The following is a 16,446-nucleotide window of genomic DNA, read 5'->3' on the forward strand; positions in this document are numbered from 1 at the left end:
ATTACTTGTTCCTCTTACATATGCCTTCCGTCAGTAATTTCTTATATGTCGTGGGAACTTGTATAACAAATGAGGAAGTTTATATATAAGCATGCAAGTACAAAAAACGCATCGGAACTAAGGTTTGCGTCTTCATGTGGGTTACGTTCCGGGTTTTTTTACTATAATTTATTTATTATCTTTAGATAAAGATAATTAATTTTTTGCTATTAAAATATTCATTAATAAGATATTATTTCTCATATATTAAGACATTAATGAATTAGCAGCAAGTCGCGGCTCTATTTTCGAAATACTAGTTATATTTTTCGTATAATGTTTTGCCTTTTCATCCATAGACATACATAGATATTATATTCTCAAAGTTTTTTTAGTAGGAATCCTAATTTTCTTCTCGTATATCGCCTATCTGATTATGTAAAACTATAGCTGTGATCATTATTGAAGTCGAATAATTGTAATAGGTGTATAAAAAAAGTATCTCGGTATTAAATCGGTGCAATTAGTTAACTTTAACTTTATTAGTTTCAGTAGTACAAATTTTTCCTCTTTATAATATGACAATAGATATATACCTGTTTTGTCTAAATACAATAAATAATTCAAAGTCTATCTACGTCAGACACAAGTGTAATCTCAGCTTAAATAAGCTACGTTCAGATTAATGATATAACTCGTCATTAATTAAACGAGCGGAACGTCGACATTCTGTTGTAAATAAACTAGATTAGCAAATATACATTTCATTGACGAATGAAATTTAATCTACACTGAAGGAATAAACAGGTCGATCGTAATCTGCGATGCAGTAATTGGACTTAAAAAATCTCACTTTCATACGCAATTACACCAGCTAGGCCGCCATTTATTTAGTACTAGTTATGAGCCGCGATTTCGTCAGCACCCATATTTCACTACTTTCCAGATTTTCATATTCGTAATACCGTCTGTCGTCATATCAAATTTCATTAAAATCCGATCAGCCGTTAAGTCACGAAGAGATAACTTTCAAATTTATAACATTAATATGGACTTTGGATAATCATACCAAACCATAGTATTCTTTTACAACATACATAAAATGAGTTTATAGTTGTTTCTAGTTTGTTAGATTTATGGAAAACAAGAAATATTATGAAAAATAAAGAATACGCTAAGAGGTAAGGAACTAAAATCACAATTATAATATCTAGTTTCAGGATCCATACAGTACATTCTGGACAGATAAAATCAGAGGCATGCTCATTTGTATATTAAAAGTACTTAAGATCATGCTTTACTGATGTTTGTGTTCTAGAATAATACACATACATACATATATGTATATTTACTACCATTATAACAACTACTTACTTGATCTAGCAGTTTAGCACACTGCTTTACTACCGATGGTTGCGGGGTCGATTCCTCACACGGTACAAACGTGTTTATAAGTATGATTGTTTGTATCCGCCTGGGTGTTTTCTATGTATATTATATGTATATGTATGTATTTATGAAAAAAAATTTATCCATCTATATATAATATGTCAGTTGTCTCGTACAACGCATAATACAAGCTGCTTAGCTTGGGAATAGATACTGCTGTGTGAATAGTCCTAGGATATGTTTATATTATTACTATTATAAGTAGTTATTATAAATTTTACTGTGTTTTATCACGGCATTGAAGAGATTTATATTCATAAATTAATGTACTTAATTAACATAACTATGGGGTTTCCAATATCGTTTTCATTCCGGCATTCAGTTTCAGATCTACTCGTATTCGTTGCGAAATTGAATAATTATGGGAAGAATTTATAGGTATTTAATCATACAATATTGTTTTAATCTGAAAACATACTAGATCGCTTGCCGATTAATGAGAATATTATACCGGATGAGTTTACCGTGCGAGAAAACATGCAAATACGTTCTCGTAATTCGATTGATATTGTACTCTTTCAATATTTGTGTTTATGTACTTTTAGTAACGGAAAGCTATTTTATTATTTTACTAGCGACCTGTTCTGGCTTTGCACAGATGTATTACAAATATTTGAATTTCTCGTCTTGTTCTATACAATATAGAATACTACACTTTACATACACGCATGTATTGTATAATATTATATGTAACCGTCCTTATAAATTACTCTAACTATTGCTGAAATTGCTTTAAAATCCGTTGCGCAATTTAAAAGATATAAGCGAACAGTCAGCGGCGGCGTCTTTGTTTATGTAAAGATAAGTAATATTTTTATATCATCAGCTTCTTGTTTGTCCCATTCATGGATCTACGTAATAAGTTTTTCTCCATTTATTTCTGTTCGCAATCGACTCGACAGTCCATGCATCTCTTTTTCGGTCTTGCCCCTGGAAACCATCAATATAAATTCCTGCTGATATTGTCAAGATGAGATTACCCACTGACCTAACTTCATGCTCATCTTATCCTCCACTAGCCCCTTGCTAGTGCAGACGGGTGTTTTCCATTTTCATTAATTTAAAAAAAAACATCTACATTCGTATATAACAGTTTTTTTTAAATCCTCTTCAATAGTATTTATTTGTATTAAACAAAAATGTAATACTGTTCCTTGTTTAATCCATAGTCACCCCTCTCGTACGGTAACAAAAGCCTCTTTATAGTTAGTTATATGCATATTGCACGGAGTAGGGAGACCTACGTACCTAGATACCTACGTATGCAATGCTATACAAATCATGAAGGGTGGAACTTTAGTGTTCAGACAAAATTCAAACTGCGTAGTTGTTTTTGATTTCTTGTTGGCAGATTGTGATTTTAATTTGTTTAAATATACTGTGCACTCCTTTTAGTTTCTTAATATTTTGTTAAATAAATACTTATATTTTGTTTGTGAAATGATTGGAATAAAAAAATCACAATTAGTTATGGAAATAAATAAATAAAAATGCATCCAAAATCTGAGAATAGCGTGCACAAACGAACAGGAAAATGGTAAAACTGTTTTTTTTTGACATCGTTTAATATACATGTACCATTTTTTTAGCAACGTGACCATTTTTTTTATATTTAACGTTATTTTACGTGCAAACACGGCACTTTTATGATTTTTTTATTTCTGATTTATTTGACAAAAAATAGCGTATAGTTATTCATTAAATAAATCTATCTGCGATACAATGATTTGTGTGTAATATATCAATTATTTTCAGGTATTTTCCGAAGCGATAATATCGTTCTCGATCGGCGGCCGCCATTTTCAAAACGAACCCATCCGATACACTTACGTGCAGGACAGCATTTTTGAGAACTCCCGTAATGTGAGCATAAAATTACACCACAGAATTGGAAAATGGGTCCGAATAGAACTGCATTTCTCAGCCAGGTGGATACTTATTAGTGAGATCGTCTTTGATTCCGGTGAGTTCATTCTTATGTATTTAAACATTACACGAATTATCTCAGGAAAATTAAGGCGTGGCGTCCATTTTGATGTTGTATAGTTTCCGTACTTTTAAATGACAAGTCAATTTGTTTTAATGTTTTATTTTGAATAATAACGATTATGCAAGAGGCCATGTGTCGGGTTAGGCAATTTATTTACAGAACTACTTATTTTTTATATTATACTAGCTTATCTCAGGAAATTAAGGCGTGGCGTCCATTTTGAAGTTGTTTAGTTTTCGTACTTTTAAGTGACAAGTCAATATGTTTTAATGTTTTATTTTCAATAATAGCGATTATGCAAGAGAACATTTGTCGGGTTAGGCAATTTATTTATTTAACTACTTATTTTATTATATTATACTAGCTTATCTCAGGAAATAAGGCGTGGCGTCCAATTTGAAGTTGTATAATTTTCGTATTTTTAAGTGACAAGTCAATATGTTTTAATGTTTTATTTTGAATAATAACGATTATGGAAGAGGACATTTGTCGGGTTAGGCAATTTATTTATTTAACTACTTATTTTATTATATTATACTAGCTTATCTCAGGAAATAAGGCGTGGCGTCCAATTTGAAGTTATATAGTTTTCGTACTTTTAAGTGACAAGTCAATATGTTTTATTTTGAATAATAACGATTATGGAAGAGTACATTTGTCGGGTTAGCAATTTATTTACTTAACTACTTATTTTATTTTATTATACTAGCTTATCTCAGGAAATTAGGCGTGGCGTCCATTTTAAAGTTGTATAAATTTCGTAGTTTTAAGTTAATTTATTATTAATTCTTAAAGTTTAAAAGACTGGAAAGGTGTGCACTTTTTCATTGCGTTTTTAAATTAAACACTCATTTTCAGATGTTGCTCAAGGAAATTATACGCCAGAAAGTTTAAAACCACAGGGTGGGAAGGACAAAGCCAAGATACCCGCTACCAAGGAAGTACCAATATCCACCGCCCACCAAGAGGACCCCTTGTACATGGCTATAGTGGTTGGAGTTCTGACCGCCTTAGTAATACTGTTAGCTGTCGCTGTGTTCCTGATAGTTCATAGACACAGACACAGAAAATGCTTCGCATCCCCATTGGCCAAGACTACAGTATCCCAAAAGCGTACCTGCGAAAATTACAGTGGATGCGGCACTTCAATGTTACCAGATAATAAAATGATCATAGATTGCGGTTTAGATGTTAAGTCGGATGAATATCAAGAGCCGTATCAAGCTCTTAAATGCGCCCCGTATTTCAGTTACAGCACTGTTCTGCTCGAGATGAAAGACTTTGTAAAGGATTCCAACACTGCGCTCTCAGGTATGTAATTAGTTAATAGATTACGTAATGTATAGTATTATTAATATTTTTTTAAGTGATAGATTGTTTTTTAACTAATGAAAAGATTAATATAAAACCAGAACAAATAACCTATCGTGCCGAATTCACCGGAAATAGTAATAACAACCTCATCACTGAGAACCCAATCATAAATTACAATGCCATATCTGCAGATATGGCATTGTAATTTATGATTTGGTTAAAAAAAAAATATTTTTTTCGTAATCCAAAAAACGGAAAGATGAAGGAATAGTAATATAAAAGCACAAATTACTTAATTATTAATTTTACACCTTATTAGATATTACCCAATTTCTTAGACCTAAACGACATGTGAAATCGCGGAATTAGCTAGTGGTATATGTATGAAAGTGGCAATTTGGTTGGCATTCCCTTATGTTAGTTAGAACATGTTTGTTGAACGAAAACTTTTGCATGTATATGCACCCAGGTTAGGTTTCGTCGCTTCTAACTATTTGCGCGGTGCTGCTTTAACATGTGTTTTGTTTCGGCGTGGAGTGTAGGAAAACTCGCGAAGTGTACGAAAACTCGTGGAGTGTACTAAAACTCGTGGAGTCTCACAGATGCGTTACAAGTTGGTGTTTTTGATAACTTAGTTACAGTCTTGTGCAGTGTAGACGACGCTCTCTAATTAGTATACCACTTCAGTTCTCGCTTCCAATATCGTATAGACTTTGTTAGGTATAAAACTTTTACAAGCAGAAATAGTACAGATAGAAATAACTAAGCACTAATAAATAAGCACTTTTAAATACTCATGTTTTTTTTTTAATTCTACCACTTATTCGGAACGCAGACTCATCACAAGAAGAATGACCAAGAAACTTGCGTTACGTCTTTTAAGTTATGTTCACATATTATATGTGCATTTTTTTATGAAATATAGTCTACGACTTTTATCTTGTTACGAACTATCTTCAGGTTCACTTTTATTGAATATCGTAGTTATTTAGTCGTGACAGTTAACAAACAAACCGACAGACACTTTAGCGTTTATAATATTAATATGGATATCCGAAAACCCGTAATTTCAGACAGAGATAGAGCAGATAGTGATATTATAAACTCTCGATATCGTGGTAAAATAATTAGTCATGTCAATGTTTAACCGATATTTGAAAACAAAATGGCAGGGCGTGAAGTTACCTCCATCTTTCGAATCAATTATTAATTTAAATTTCAAATCACGACAGTTAGTCGCAAATTAAAATTGACACGCGGTCACTACCTAAGTGGTATCTAAATTAGGATAGTAATCCATTAGATCACCAATTATAATGTGTAATATATATATTTATTTGTATCTACTGTCTCAGCAGATAGTTCAAACTACGACTACGCAGTGCCGGAACTGAGCTCGGCGCCACTGTTAACGAAACGGCGTCTCACGGATAGTTTGTCGGATAGAGCAACGGAACTTATGAGTGAACACATGGACAAGATGGCAGAACTCGAGGCGCGGCGGTCAGCAGCCGGCTCAATAAGATCCAAGCACAGTACTAGGGTACGTTGGGACCATCGACAAGGAATACCACGCATTTGATTCCCTACGCACCTTGTTCTATATTTTAAAAAAATACCATAATTTTTATTGTTTTTACTCAAGAAGCAAAAACTATACTCCGTTATAGGAAAATTGCGCAGACGGTGGAATATGAAATATTGCCAGATTCCTTTCAAATAAAAAATGCTACTATTGTAACTTGTCTAGCTCAGTGTATATAAAAATGTATATTTATTTGTGTTTTAACAAATATTATCACAGAAAATCTTCGGTAAATATCAGCTTTAAATGCTACTTTAATAGAGGACGCTATAACAGTTTCTTTTAATCGTTGTATTATTTTCTTTTCTACATTCACAAAGAAACATTATATCATCAAGTTTATTCAATTATAGATTCCTTAGAGATTATTTGGACTAAAAATAATCTCGCATAATTACTTAGTTACAAAATCTGTGGGAGAATTATCAAATTCCATTCAGATTGATATCTTGTCGCATACAAATATGGTCAGATGGAAAACATTTAACCACGCTATTACGTATCCTGTTCTACTAGAAATTTATATTAAGTATAAATAATTGTATTAATTAAACACACCATGTTTGTACATTTGCAAATTAATTAAAACAAGCTTCAAAAGTTAGCTGAAATATGTTGCAATTATTGTCAAACAAGTTTCTACCGAACAAATAATTAACTACGATATATTTTAGGTTTCATTACATTGCTTTAATGCTACCGACTCAATATCGCGATATTGGTAACATCAAGACAACTATATCTTATATATATATATATATATATATATATATATATATATATTGGTTATGGACCATACATTTTCGATACCAAAGACTTGTGATATCGTGTTTCTTGTGTCCCTTAATTTCGAAAATAGGTGCATATTTTGATTTGTATTTTGATGGAGGTGCATAAATAAAACTATAGTTTGTAATTAAGGTTTCAATTACGGTATCTGCAGTTTTTTATTTACAATAATTATGAATATTTATTTTAAAATCTATAATCTTGGTACATAAGAGATAAGAAACAACAATTTTTCAAAATGGAACGGAAAATTGTGCTTCTTAGCTGTTTTGTTTTAGTACATGAAACCTTGTTAGAGTATTATAAACAAAAGCTATAACATGTATATGCTATGTGTTTGCAGTCGCCCAGTCAGCAGGAGGTATTGATAGACCTACAACGCCGTTTGGAAACTACCAACGTCATCGAATTTCCACGTCACCGACTTCGAATGATCTCCAAATTGGCTGAAGGTGCTTTTGGCACTGTGAGTACATGATTGCCTTTGTTTAAGGCAACCAGCGTTTTCCATTTATGACAGACTTTATAAAGAAGCAGTTTATTGATTTCATACAAAATATATAATCAGTTGAGTTTCTTACCAGTTCTTCTCAATTGAAGTAGCCAGCATACTGGACGGCAGGGTGAAAATGTTGTCATAAAATTAACTATATGATTTTGATTTTGACCTTTTTATGTATGTTAAACGACATCTTCCTTAGTTTTTAAGTTATATTCAACCTACTTTTTAATGGAATCATATTTATAATTTTTTTAATATAAATGTCGTCACAGGAATCCCATAATATTAGTGGTAACTTTATACCATGAGTTTAACCTTATTATCAAGATTTACAGCCAAATTTCTGGCCACTTTTGGATGAAACTACATTTGAATTAACGGTGGATTTGACTTACCATATGTATCTCTAATAGTCCTACACGGATTTGATTTGATTAGGTTTACGTGGCCGAAGCGGACGGTGTACCAGAGTATAGCGGTACCATCACATCTGAGAAGCGCCTGGTGGCCGTGAAATTCTTGTGTCACGATGCCACCGTTAAGGAGAGGTATATCATGTATGACATATCATTTTAGATGATTACTGTTGTCAACCTCACACTCATTGTTTTCATCTAGTAAATCGATTCTTTAAGTTGCCATATATAATGTATATCCTCATTTTTAATAATTATTTTCTTAGCCTAATTCCATTTAAAGTCAGCACAATAATTATCATGTTTATTTTATAATTCGTAGTCATTTAAGTTTTCTGTATATTCAATATGCAATATAAATTCAAACTTTATGTTCTGATACTTCGTTAGGTATATAGTTTTTTTTTCTATATTGCTGCTTTTTGTGTTTACTTCCTAGAACATAGAAAGAGAGTGCTATGTACAGCAAAAGTAATTTGTTATGAAAATAGTTTAGTTTGATTTTTTATTGTACGTAGCGCTCTCTTATATATTTGTTTTTAATATTAATGTTTTAAATAACGTGTATAAAAGCTTTCTTAATTAAGAAAAATATGAATATTATAGCTTGCTATATGGTACCATGATTTATTGTGTCACCAATTGTTGACCAATATTGGTGACCAGTAAGTCATATCCCATATTAACCGTATATTAAAGGTATGTTCTTTTACAGGGAGGAATTTGAACGGGATGTCCGCATACTAGCAGCGTTGTCTTCTCCACACCTGGCTAGGGTGTTGGGTGCGTGTAGGTCACCACCATTGGCGGTGGTGCTGGAATATCTGGAATTAGGGGATCTATGCGCATTCCTTCGTGCCGCTGCACCCCAATCGACCCCCACTTTGTTACACATAGCCACGCAGATCGCAGGAGGGATGCAATATCTCGAGTCGCTCAATTTTGTACACAGAGATTTAGCTGCCAGGTATATACTTTTTTTTTCTTAAATATAAGTTAAGATGAACATGAAGTCAGATCAATTAGCCCATCTTGAAAAATTAACCAGGTATTTATCGAACGAAGGTTATTGAAGTGGTACCATTGCTAGCAATTGGATCTTTATTAGTACACATTACTAACCATCCCTTTCCCCTTATATACAATTTTACTTAATATTTTCATTCAGTCTTGACACGTTAGTGACGGACTAATTCTAAAGCAGGCCCTCGGCAACATTTTATTATTCTTCAGTCAAGAAACAAATTTGCGTTTGTACTTTAGCCATAAGCATCTCTCGGTTGTCTACGGCTTAGTCCGCCCCTGGGCACGATAAATCTCTTGAACCATATCTTTCTTTTCCAGAAACTGTCTCGTCGGCAAAAACTATCAAGTGAAGATCAGTGATTTTGGTACGGATAACGAAACATACGCGTGTGATTACTACAAAGTGGACGGGCGTATTCCGCTGCCGCTGCGGTGGGCCGCCTGGGAATCAGTGCTGAGGGGGAAGTACACCACCAAGAGTGATGTTTGGGCATTCGCTGTCACCTTACACGAGATATTCACTATGTGCCGGCGACGTCCCTACGAGCATATGACTGAAAATGAGGTGAGTCATACAATCCAACACTTGTCTACTGACTGATTTTCTTATATATAGAAACATATAAGAAAACAGAATTTATTATTATTATTCTAGAATTTACAACATATAGTTGGTAGATTTAATGTTCCCTCACATTATATTATTATTATATTTGGAGACAGTGATAATGGAATGCCAAAATGTACCAAATAAAAGACATGACCGTGAGTTATAAGATCTAACCTAGCCAATTTGAAAAACTTTTTGCAGGAATTAAAGTTTTCTTCCGATAGCATTTATAATAAAACATTAAATTTACTTGAGACGCGATTATATAGATTGTAGATCTGCCCTCTTAGCACGCCGTATTCAATTATTCTTAGCTGAATGTGGATATATCCATTTTACGTCATTACAATAATTTTCGTCCTTCTTAACGCGCCGTATTTAATTATAATTTTTTCGTCACTATAAAAACTGTTGAAAATGTGGCTTCATGTCCCATGAAGATATAAATTCAACAATATTACATTTTTATTTAGTATTTACCAACAACATGGATTCAATCGCATTTTTTGCAAACTTTCAAAATATAACATGAATATGAATGAAGAAATTAATTTAGGTATATATCACTTCCAAGTTATGACATAAAAATATTAATATGAGATTATTCCTTTTGTTTAGGTGCTAGAGAACCTGTCTCACCTGCAAGCCAATGACGGTATATTCGAGTGTATAGAACGCGCGGCGGGCTGCCCGCGAGATCTCTACGAGCTGATGTGTGAATGTTGGCGGCGCGACGAACTTGAAAGGCCTACGTTCGCTGAAATCAACCTTTTCCTGCAAAGGAAGAGTCTTAATTATGCGACCACGTGATCCTGGCATACGCCTTGCTCGAACATGTTCTCGAGCTACTAACCAACGGCTCGGAGCAAAAGTTGAGGGTGCGTCTGCACGCGGGATGTATCTGAGTGTGAACAGGTCACTAGGTTTTAAGGAATATGGTAGTTTTGTATAAAATCCAGATGTATATACGTATATATATACTCTGTGATTTATCATTGATGCGTAATCTTATGGTGGAAAGTATCCTACAATTTAAGAGCGTTTTTTAATCATATCATATATTTTAATTGCATAGTTACAGCTTAGATATTCGAAGTTTAAAAATGCCTCACTAACAGAACTTAATTATAATAAAAATATATTTGTAATTTTCAAAACTTCATTTTTTTTATTGTGTATGTTTACTACAGTCACAAATTAGCAACATGTAATTTATTTATACATTTTTAGAAATTACTGATATTCAATATTTATGGATCATTATAGGAAGTGGTATGGTGTTTTATCAATGAGCTATGAATATTTTATGGGAATGGATGACTATTTCTTTTAATTATATATAAATGTTGAATTTCGCTTGTTTCTAAAAGTGTACAAATAAATTTGATGTTTCTAATATTAAATATAATACTACCACCATGAGAGTATCATCAATAAGACTTCCATATCGTCATTACAATCATTACTATTAGTCATCGATTTACTTTCTGCTGATATAGATATTGATTATGCAGGAATCTATTGATTTATCAATATTACCTCAATGGACTTTATTCCAAATTATATATATACAATAGACGAGGTTATTTTTATGCATTTTCAAATCAAATCAAAAATTGTTTAAGAATAATTAACATTCTTAAACAATTTTTGATTTGATTTTTTATCCGAATATTTTTTCCCTACCCCCTGCAGTTTAGTATAGATACTTTTTTTAAGCCAGTTTTTTTACTTTGTTTATACATGTATGCAATTGGTGGTATACATGTATTTGAAAACGATAACTTAATACATTCAAAGAAAGTAAATCTGTTGCTAATAGATGACCTGTATTATTGAATTAAATTACGTGTAATAATTGTGGTTCATTAATTTATTAATTAAGTTTATAGAAGAGAAAACGTAATTCATTGCAGTCTCTTGTCTCTCAAAGACAGAAAATTACATTACAAATTACTTTCAATAAATTTTACATTAATTTTAAATTTTATAATAAATCCGTTTTAAAATTTAAAATTAATGTAAAATTGATAAATAAGTTCTTGATACATTTTACTACGCTTCAAGGATACGATGCCACGTAGCCTTGTCTTATCTATGCATTAACAAATGTCATATTTATTCTATTACGTAATAAAGTTCAATTTTCTTTAACTTAATACAATTATTACACGTAACGTAATTGGGATAGCTTAGTATGTGAAGGAGTCATAGGAGTTGGTAGAGAACAACTCTAATTTTGTAGTTTCAAGAGCTGAGTGTAAGTGTTGTTTCTTCGTTTTTCTATCGTAATTAAGTACCAGTGGATAATTTTTATTATCGATAAAGTAATGAGATATGGAAATTATCTTCGTTTAATTAGTCGCGAGAAATTAACGAAGATATTGGAAGTGAACTAGTGAAATGGTAACATCAAACTAAAAATTTGGAGTTGTTCAGCTTTCTACCTAGTTACAGACTCAACATTTGCTCCGACGTCTTTGTGTCATGCACAATCGCAGTTCCGTACGTGTCAGCTAGTTTGTAATGAAATGTCTTGTACAACTTTAAACTTTTGTAATGTCTTTTATATATGTGCTATCAGTAGATGGCAGAATTCACCATGAAATCATATTTATAGACATAGCGTAGAATATTACTAATATTTCGATTCATATAAATAACCCCGGGCACCACAGTCTAGTCCCAAACTATGCAGAGCTTCTGCTATGCGTCCAGAACCCAAACTAAGATCATGATACTGCTATAAAAAACTTGTATACATTTTCTGTAAATACACGCTCATAAATTACAAATGTTTGTGTTGTGCAGGGAGTGAACCTGCAAACATTTGAAGTAGGAATGTTAAAAACGCTAGACCAGCAAGGTCGTAAGACAATGATTTTCAAATTCGATTAGATAATAACAGTACTTACTATAATAGGTGTATTCTTTCGCGTTTGAAGCCAATATGGCGACGTTATTTGTAATATTTGATCGGTGCGTACGAAACTGTGTATTGTTGTATAATAAGTCTCGTTTGTCGTAGCGTGATATTCTACCTTCACTGTTATACTGATTTTCATTTTAATTGTAAACTATATATTAACATAAAAATATGACTGATTGTATCGGAATGGCTATGTACTCTGAATAATGTATAAGACTGATATCTGTAATGGATTATTTTGTGATCGCATCATTGTCATATTTTCACGTGTCATTCGCATCTTTTTATATCAAACTAAACCTTAATCCATTGGTATAAGCTTTATTTTACCACATCTGAATTGTCAAGATTAATTTTAGGTTATCTAAACATTGTACAGTGAAGATATTTTGTACTTACATTATTTTTGTGTCAAAATTCGTCTTAATAGGACGTCATGCTACGATGCCTAGATTTATAAGATCTTAGTTGTAAGTATTGTACTTTAACAAGTGAGCTACGATGAATAGACATATACAACCAGTTCTTCCTTCACACCTTGAGGCTGAGTATAGAGAGTATTTCTAGTACACCCACCGCGCCTTCAACGTGTTTATAATTGTGAGATCCCTGACTGACGAAACATGTGGTATGTGTAGAATCATTGTGATATGATTGGATTGGATGAAACGCTTTAGAACTTCATCCGTATGTATTTGTATGATGTTTTTGTCATGTCGTGGGCGTAGGAACTCTGTAAAAATTGCACTAGAATGACGGTAATTGAGTATTGAATTTTTGTCAATCAGCATTTTTCATTTGATAGAGCGAATTATTAATGTATAGGTCTTATATAACGGCATGTCCACTCGCATCCGTCGTGGAGGCGACTATTTGTGGACGAAGCCTAACGTTATTAATTTAGCGTTTTGCATGATTAATGTTTTGTTGGCTATATTGCAGTAGTAGTAGCGGAGTAGTGTACAATGTAGGACGCGGTTTTTACAAGAGCCCTATATAACATCAGTTTATAATCGTTAACGCACTCGAGTCTCGAGTAAGCAAAATTTCCTCGTATTCTTATGCATACAGAGAATTATATACAATATCTATAATATATAACAAGTAAAATTTGTCAATATTACCATAAACGTAGAAATATATTGATTTGAAATCTATATTTGTGATTTGCACCATCATGTACGTCGCGAAAAAATGTATATTCGTCATGTTTTAGCCGTTAATACTGAATCAATATATTAGTACTAATATTTACCCAATATGTTCATATCTAAAATACGTCACAAAATTTTTCAATTTATATTCTAAAATGGCAGATATTGTGTAAGAGATTATAATTAGTTCGCCTTTCATAAAGCACAATATCAAATAATTATATTAATCTCTTGTATTCTCAAAGCAATTCAATACGAATATGTCTGCGTAACAACCGGTCCAAATGAACATTTTGTAAAGCGTTTGCAAAGACTTAGGATTGTATGGAATGAATGGCACGAAATGTTTATTTAGATCCACTGTGAAGCGTTAACGATTGTTGAAGTAGAATTAGAAGGAATGCAACTTGTTTGTATGTATGGAACCGACGCGATGAAGGCAGCGGCCCGGTGTACGTTTAGGTGAAGTCATGAACTATATAGACATTTATTTTCATATAGACCATTTCATACTGGAGTATATTAGCATTAATATAAAAAACTGTTCTTTCATATTTAAAATATTTTGGAAATAATGTTGGTATGTCTTTTTGTCGAATTTATAACGAGACAATGAAAAATATATGGAAATATTTATGATTTTTCTTATAAACTAATTCAGCTATTGTAAAATTGGTTACTAAATATGCTAAATATAAATAAAACAGAATATAGTCATTAGAGATAGTAGCGTCTGGATTGAATAAATTTTATTAGATATACCTATATATATATATATATATAAAGAGTTATAGATACCAGTTGTCTATTTTCCGTAGTTTGCTGTGTCGAAGTTAGTGGAAATAGTTATTCTGACAATATATCACGGAACGCGGTCGAAGTCAGTTTTCACTGCGAGATATAAAATATGCATATTCCGAGATAATCCCTCACTGCTCTTGTCAGCGTCTAATGTGAGTGATGTTAAATTATATCTCGGAGTATATATATTCATCTCCCACTAAAAAATGAACTTTGATACGTGTCTCTTTGCGTGTAGTGTTGCGTATAGGCGTGTAATATAGTCGACGCGTGTCGATGTGCGTGCTGAGTTAGATAGTGCACGTGCAATGAGCGCCTGAGTTAAGATGCGTGAACGAGATTTTGTATGAAGTGAAGCTAGTGAGCAAAAGTACAGCGCTCAAATCAAGAGCCATTAGATTTTATTTGCATTTTGTAATCGGCAGTTGTATTATGTTATATTTGTTTATTAAATGGCATATTATGTGTTGGCATAACTTTGTACTTTATAAGGCTCCAGTCATCATGCTGCTTGCGAATGTGATGACGTATATGATTGGTGATTTAATTTGAATGGAGTCCTTCATTAACTGCGGGCTATCCTTATCTTAGGAAGCCTTTTTATATTCTATTTTCCCATTGTACGGTACTACCACATTTAAAGTGATATCAAAATCTAATAAATCAAAAAAATGTAAAGTTGTTCAAGTAATCAACAGTATTTTTTTTTATTAATTATCAATATACTTTTTTCCAAATAAAATTTGGTTCTAATCTAAAATCACCAATCGAAAATTGTATTAACGTATAAATGCGGTGGTACTTTAACGTACAATGTTATTTAAGCGATATTGTGATGTGTTTACGTATAATCAGATTTAAATTCAAATTTATTTTCTAAATATACATGTGTGTGTGTATATTTTTAATCTTAAACTTTGACAATATATCCTCATGGGCAACTAAATTATATGTGTGTACATAATTTTACGGTATATGTACTTGTTACTTCAAGCATTACAAATTTCCTTATGCTTTATACATATTTATATTTATAAAGATTTGAACACAACGAGTTGATAATCTCCTATAAATTTATACTAGAGATATATTTTAATTTTTAAAGGGATCTTCTATAATTTTACCGAAGAAATTATTTATTTTGTTATATAAAACTTTTCGGCAACTCTCACGGCCATGTTAATCGTTTATTTATATAATAAGTATAATTATGACCAACGTGCATATCTGCACGTACTCTTAGAAAGCCGGAGGATCACATTATCTCTTTGTTCGGTGAACGGTAGCTTATATTGGTCTGGTCTCACCACTTGGCCCAATAGAGACACTAACGGCAAAATAGATTATCTTCATATAAAAGTAGTAGGCCGTTATTAATCTTAGGTAGAATTAAATTTCTTGCCATATCTAAAAGCCATAAAATATTCATACGAATGTGGTAGAAATCTAAAGGACTTTGAAATTTCTAATAAGGCGTTTTTATATATGTATAAAGTTTAAATTATAAATATCCCATTGTAGTGCGATCCTTCGACATTCTGATAGTAAGCTTGTAGTGTATCACTAGTTCTTATGTTTCCTATCGTGGACCGAAACTTACGGCTTAAATTCAAGAGTCTAATTAAGTAAGCACTTAGTATTAAGAGCGTTTAGTTTGCAATGTAGTACTTATAAAAAATAAGTATTATTATAGCGTGAACATCAGTCCGGCTGCATTATAAATATTTTGAAACATCTTTAGGCATTTTAGGCATACTTTGGAACACTGATCAGATCTATTCGGGCTACATATTTTATATTTACAATATATCTAGATTTTACTAAATTGTTGGACCACTGTATTTTGAGTCCACGTGCACTTCGCTAAAATTAACATGAAATATCAGCAAACTTTCTTGTCTT

The 16,446-nt window shown here is 32.3% G+C and overlaps 1 protein-coding gene across 3 annotated transcripts in view; it reads left to right on the forward strand.

Moving 5' to 3' along the window:
* The window catches only part of LOC131849169 (discoidin domain-containing receptor 2-like), a 57,775-nt gene extending 46,744 nt beyond the window's left edge, over positions 1–11,031 (forward strand). Inside the window, exons 7-14 of one of the 3 annotated variants that reach the window (XM_059199172.1) lie at positions 3,184–3,391; positions 4,277–4,729; positions 6,088–6,275; positions 7,450–7,572; positions 8,047–8,165; positions 8,740–8,991; positions 9,369–9,615; positions 10,279–11,031. In XM_059199172.1, coding sequence (XP_059055155.1) covers positions 3,184–3,391; positions 4,277–4,729; positions 6,088–6,275; positions 7,450–7,572; positions 8,047–8,165; positions 8,740–8,991; positions 9,369–9,615; positions 10,279–10,470 — 1,782 coding nt within the window. In that variant the 3' untranslated portion in view covers positions 10,471–11,031. The remainder of the gene's footprint in view (positions 1–3,183; positions 3,392–4,276; positions 4,730–6,087; positions 6,276–7,449; positions 7,573–8,046; positions 8,166–8,739; positions 8,992–9,368; positions 9,616–10,278) is intronic. The other 2 variants (XM_059199174.1, XM_059199173.1) reach the window with 2 other exon arrangements.
* The last annotated feature ends 5,415 nt before the right edge of the window (positions 11,032–16,446 follow it).

The sequence above is a fragment of the Achroia grisella genome, unplaced genomic scaffold (genome assembly GCF_030625045.1).
Source record: "Achroia grisella isolate CSIRO2021 unplaced genomic scaffold, CSIRO_AGI_Agris_v1 utg640, whole genome shotgun sequence".
Lineage (NCBI taxonomy): Eukaryota > Metazoa > Arthropoda > Insecta > Lepidoptera > Pyralidae > Achroia > Achroia grisella.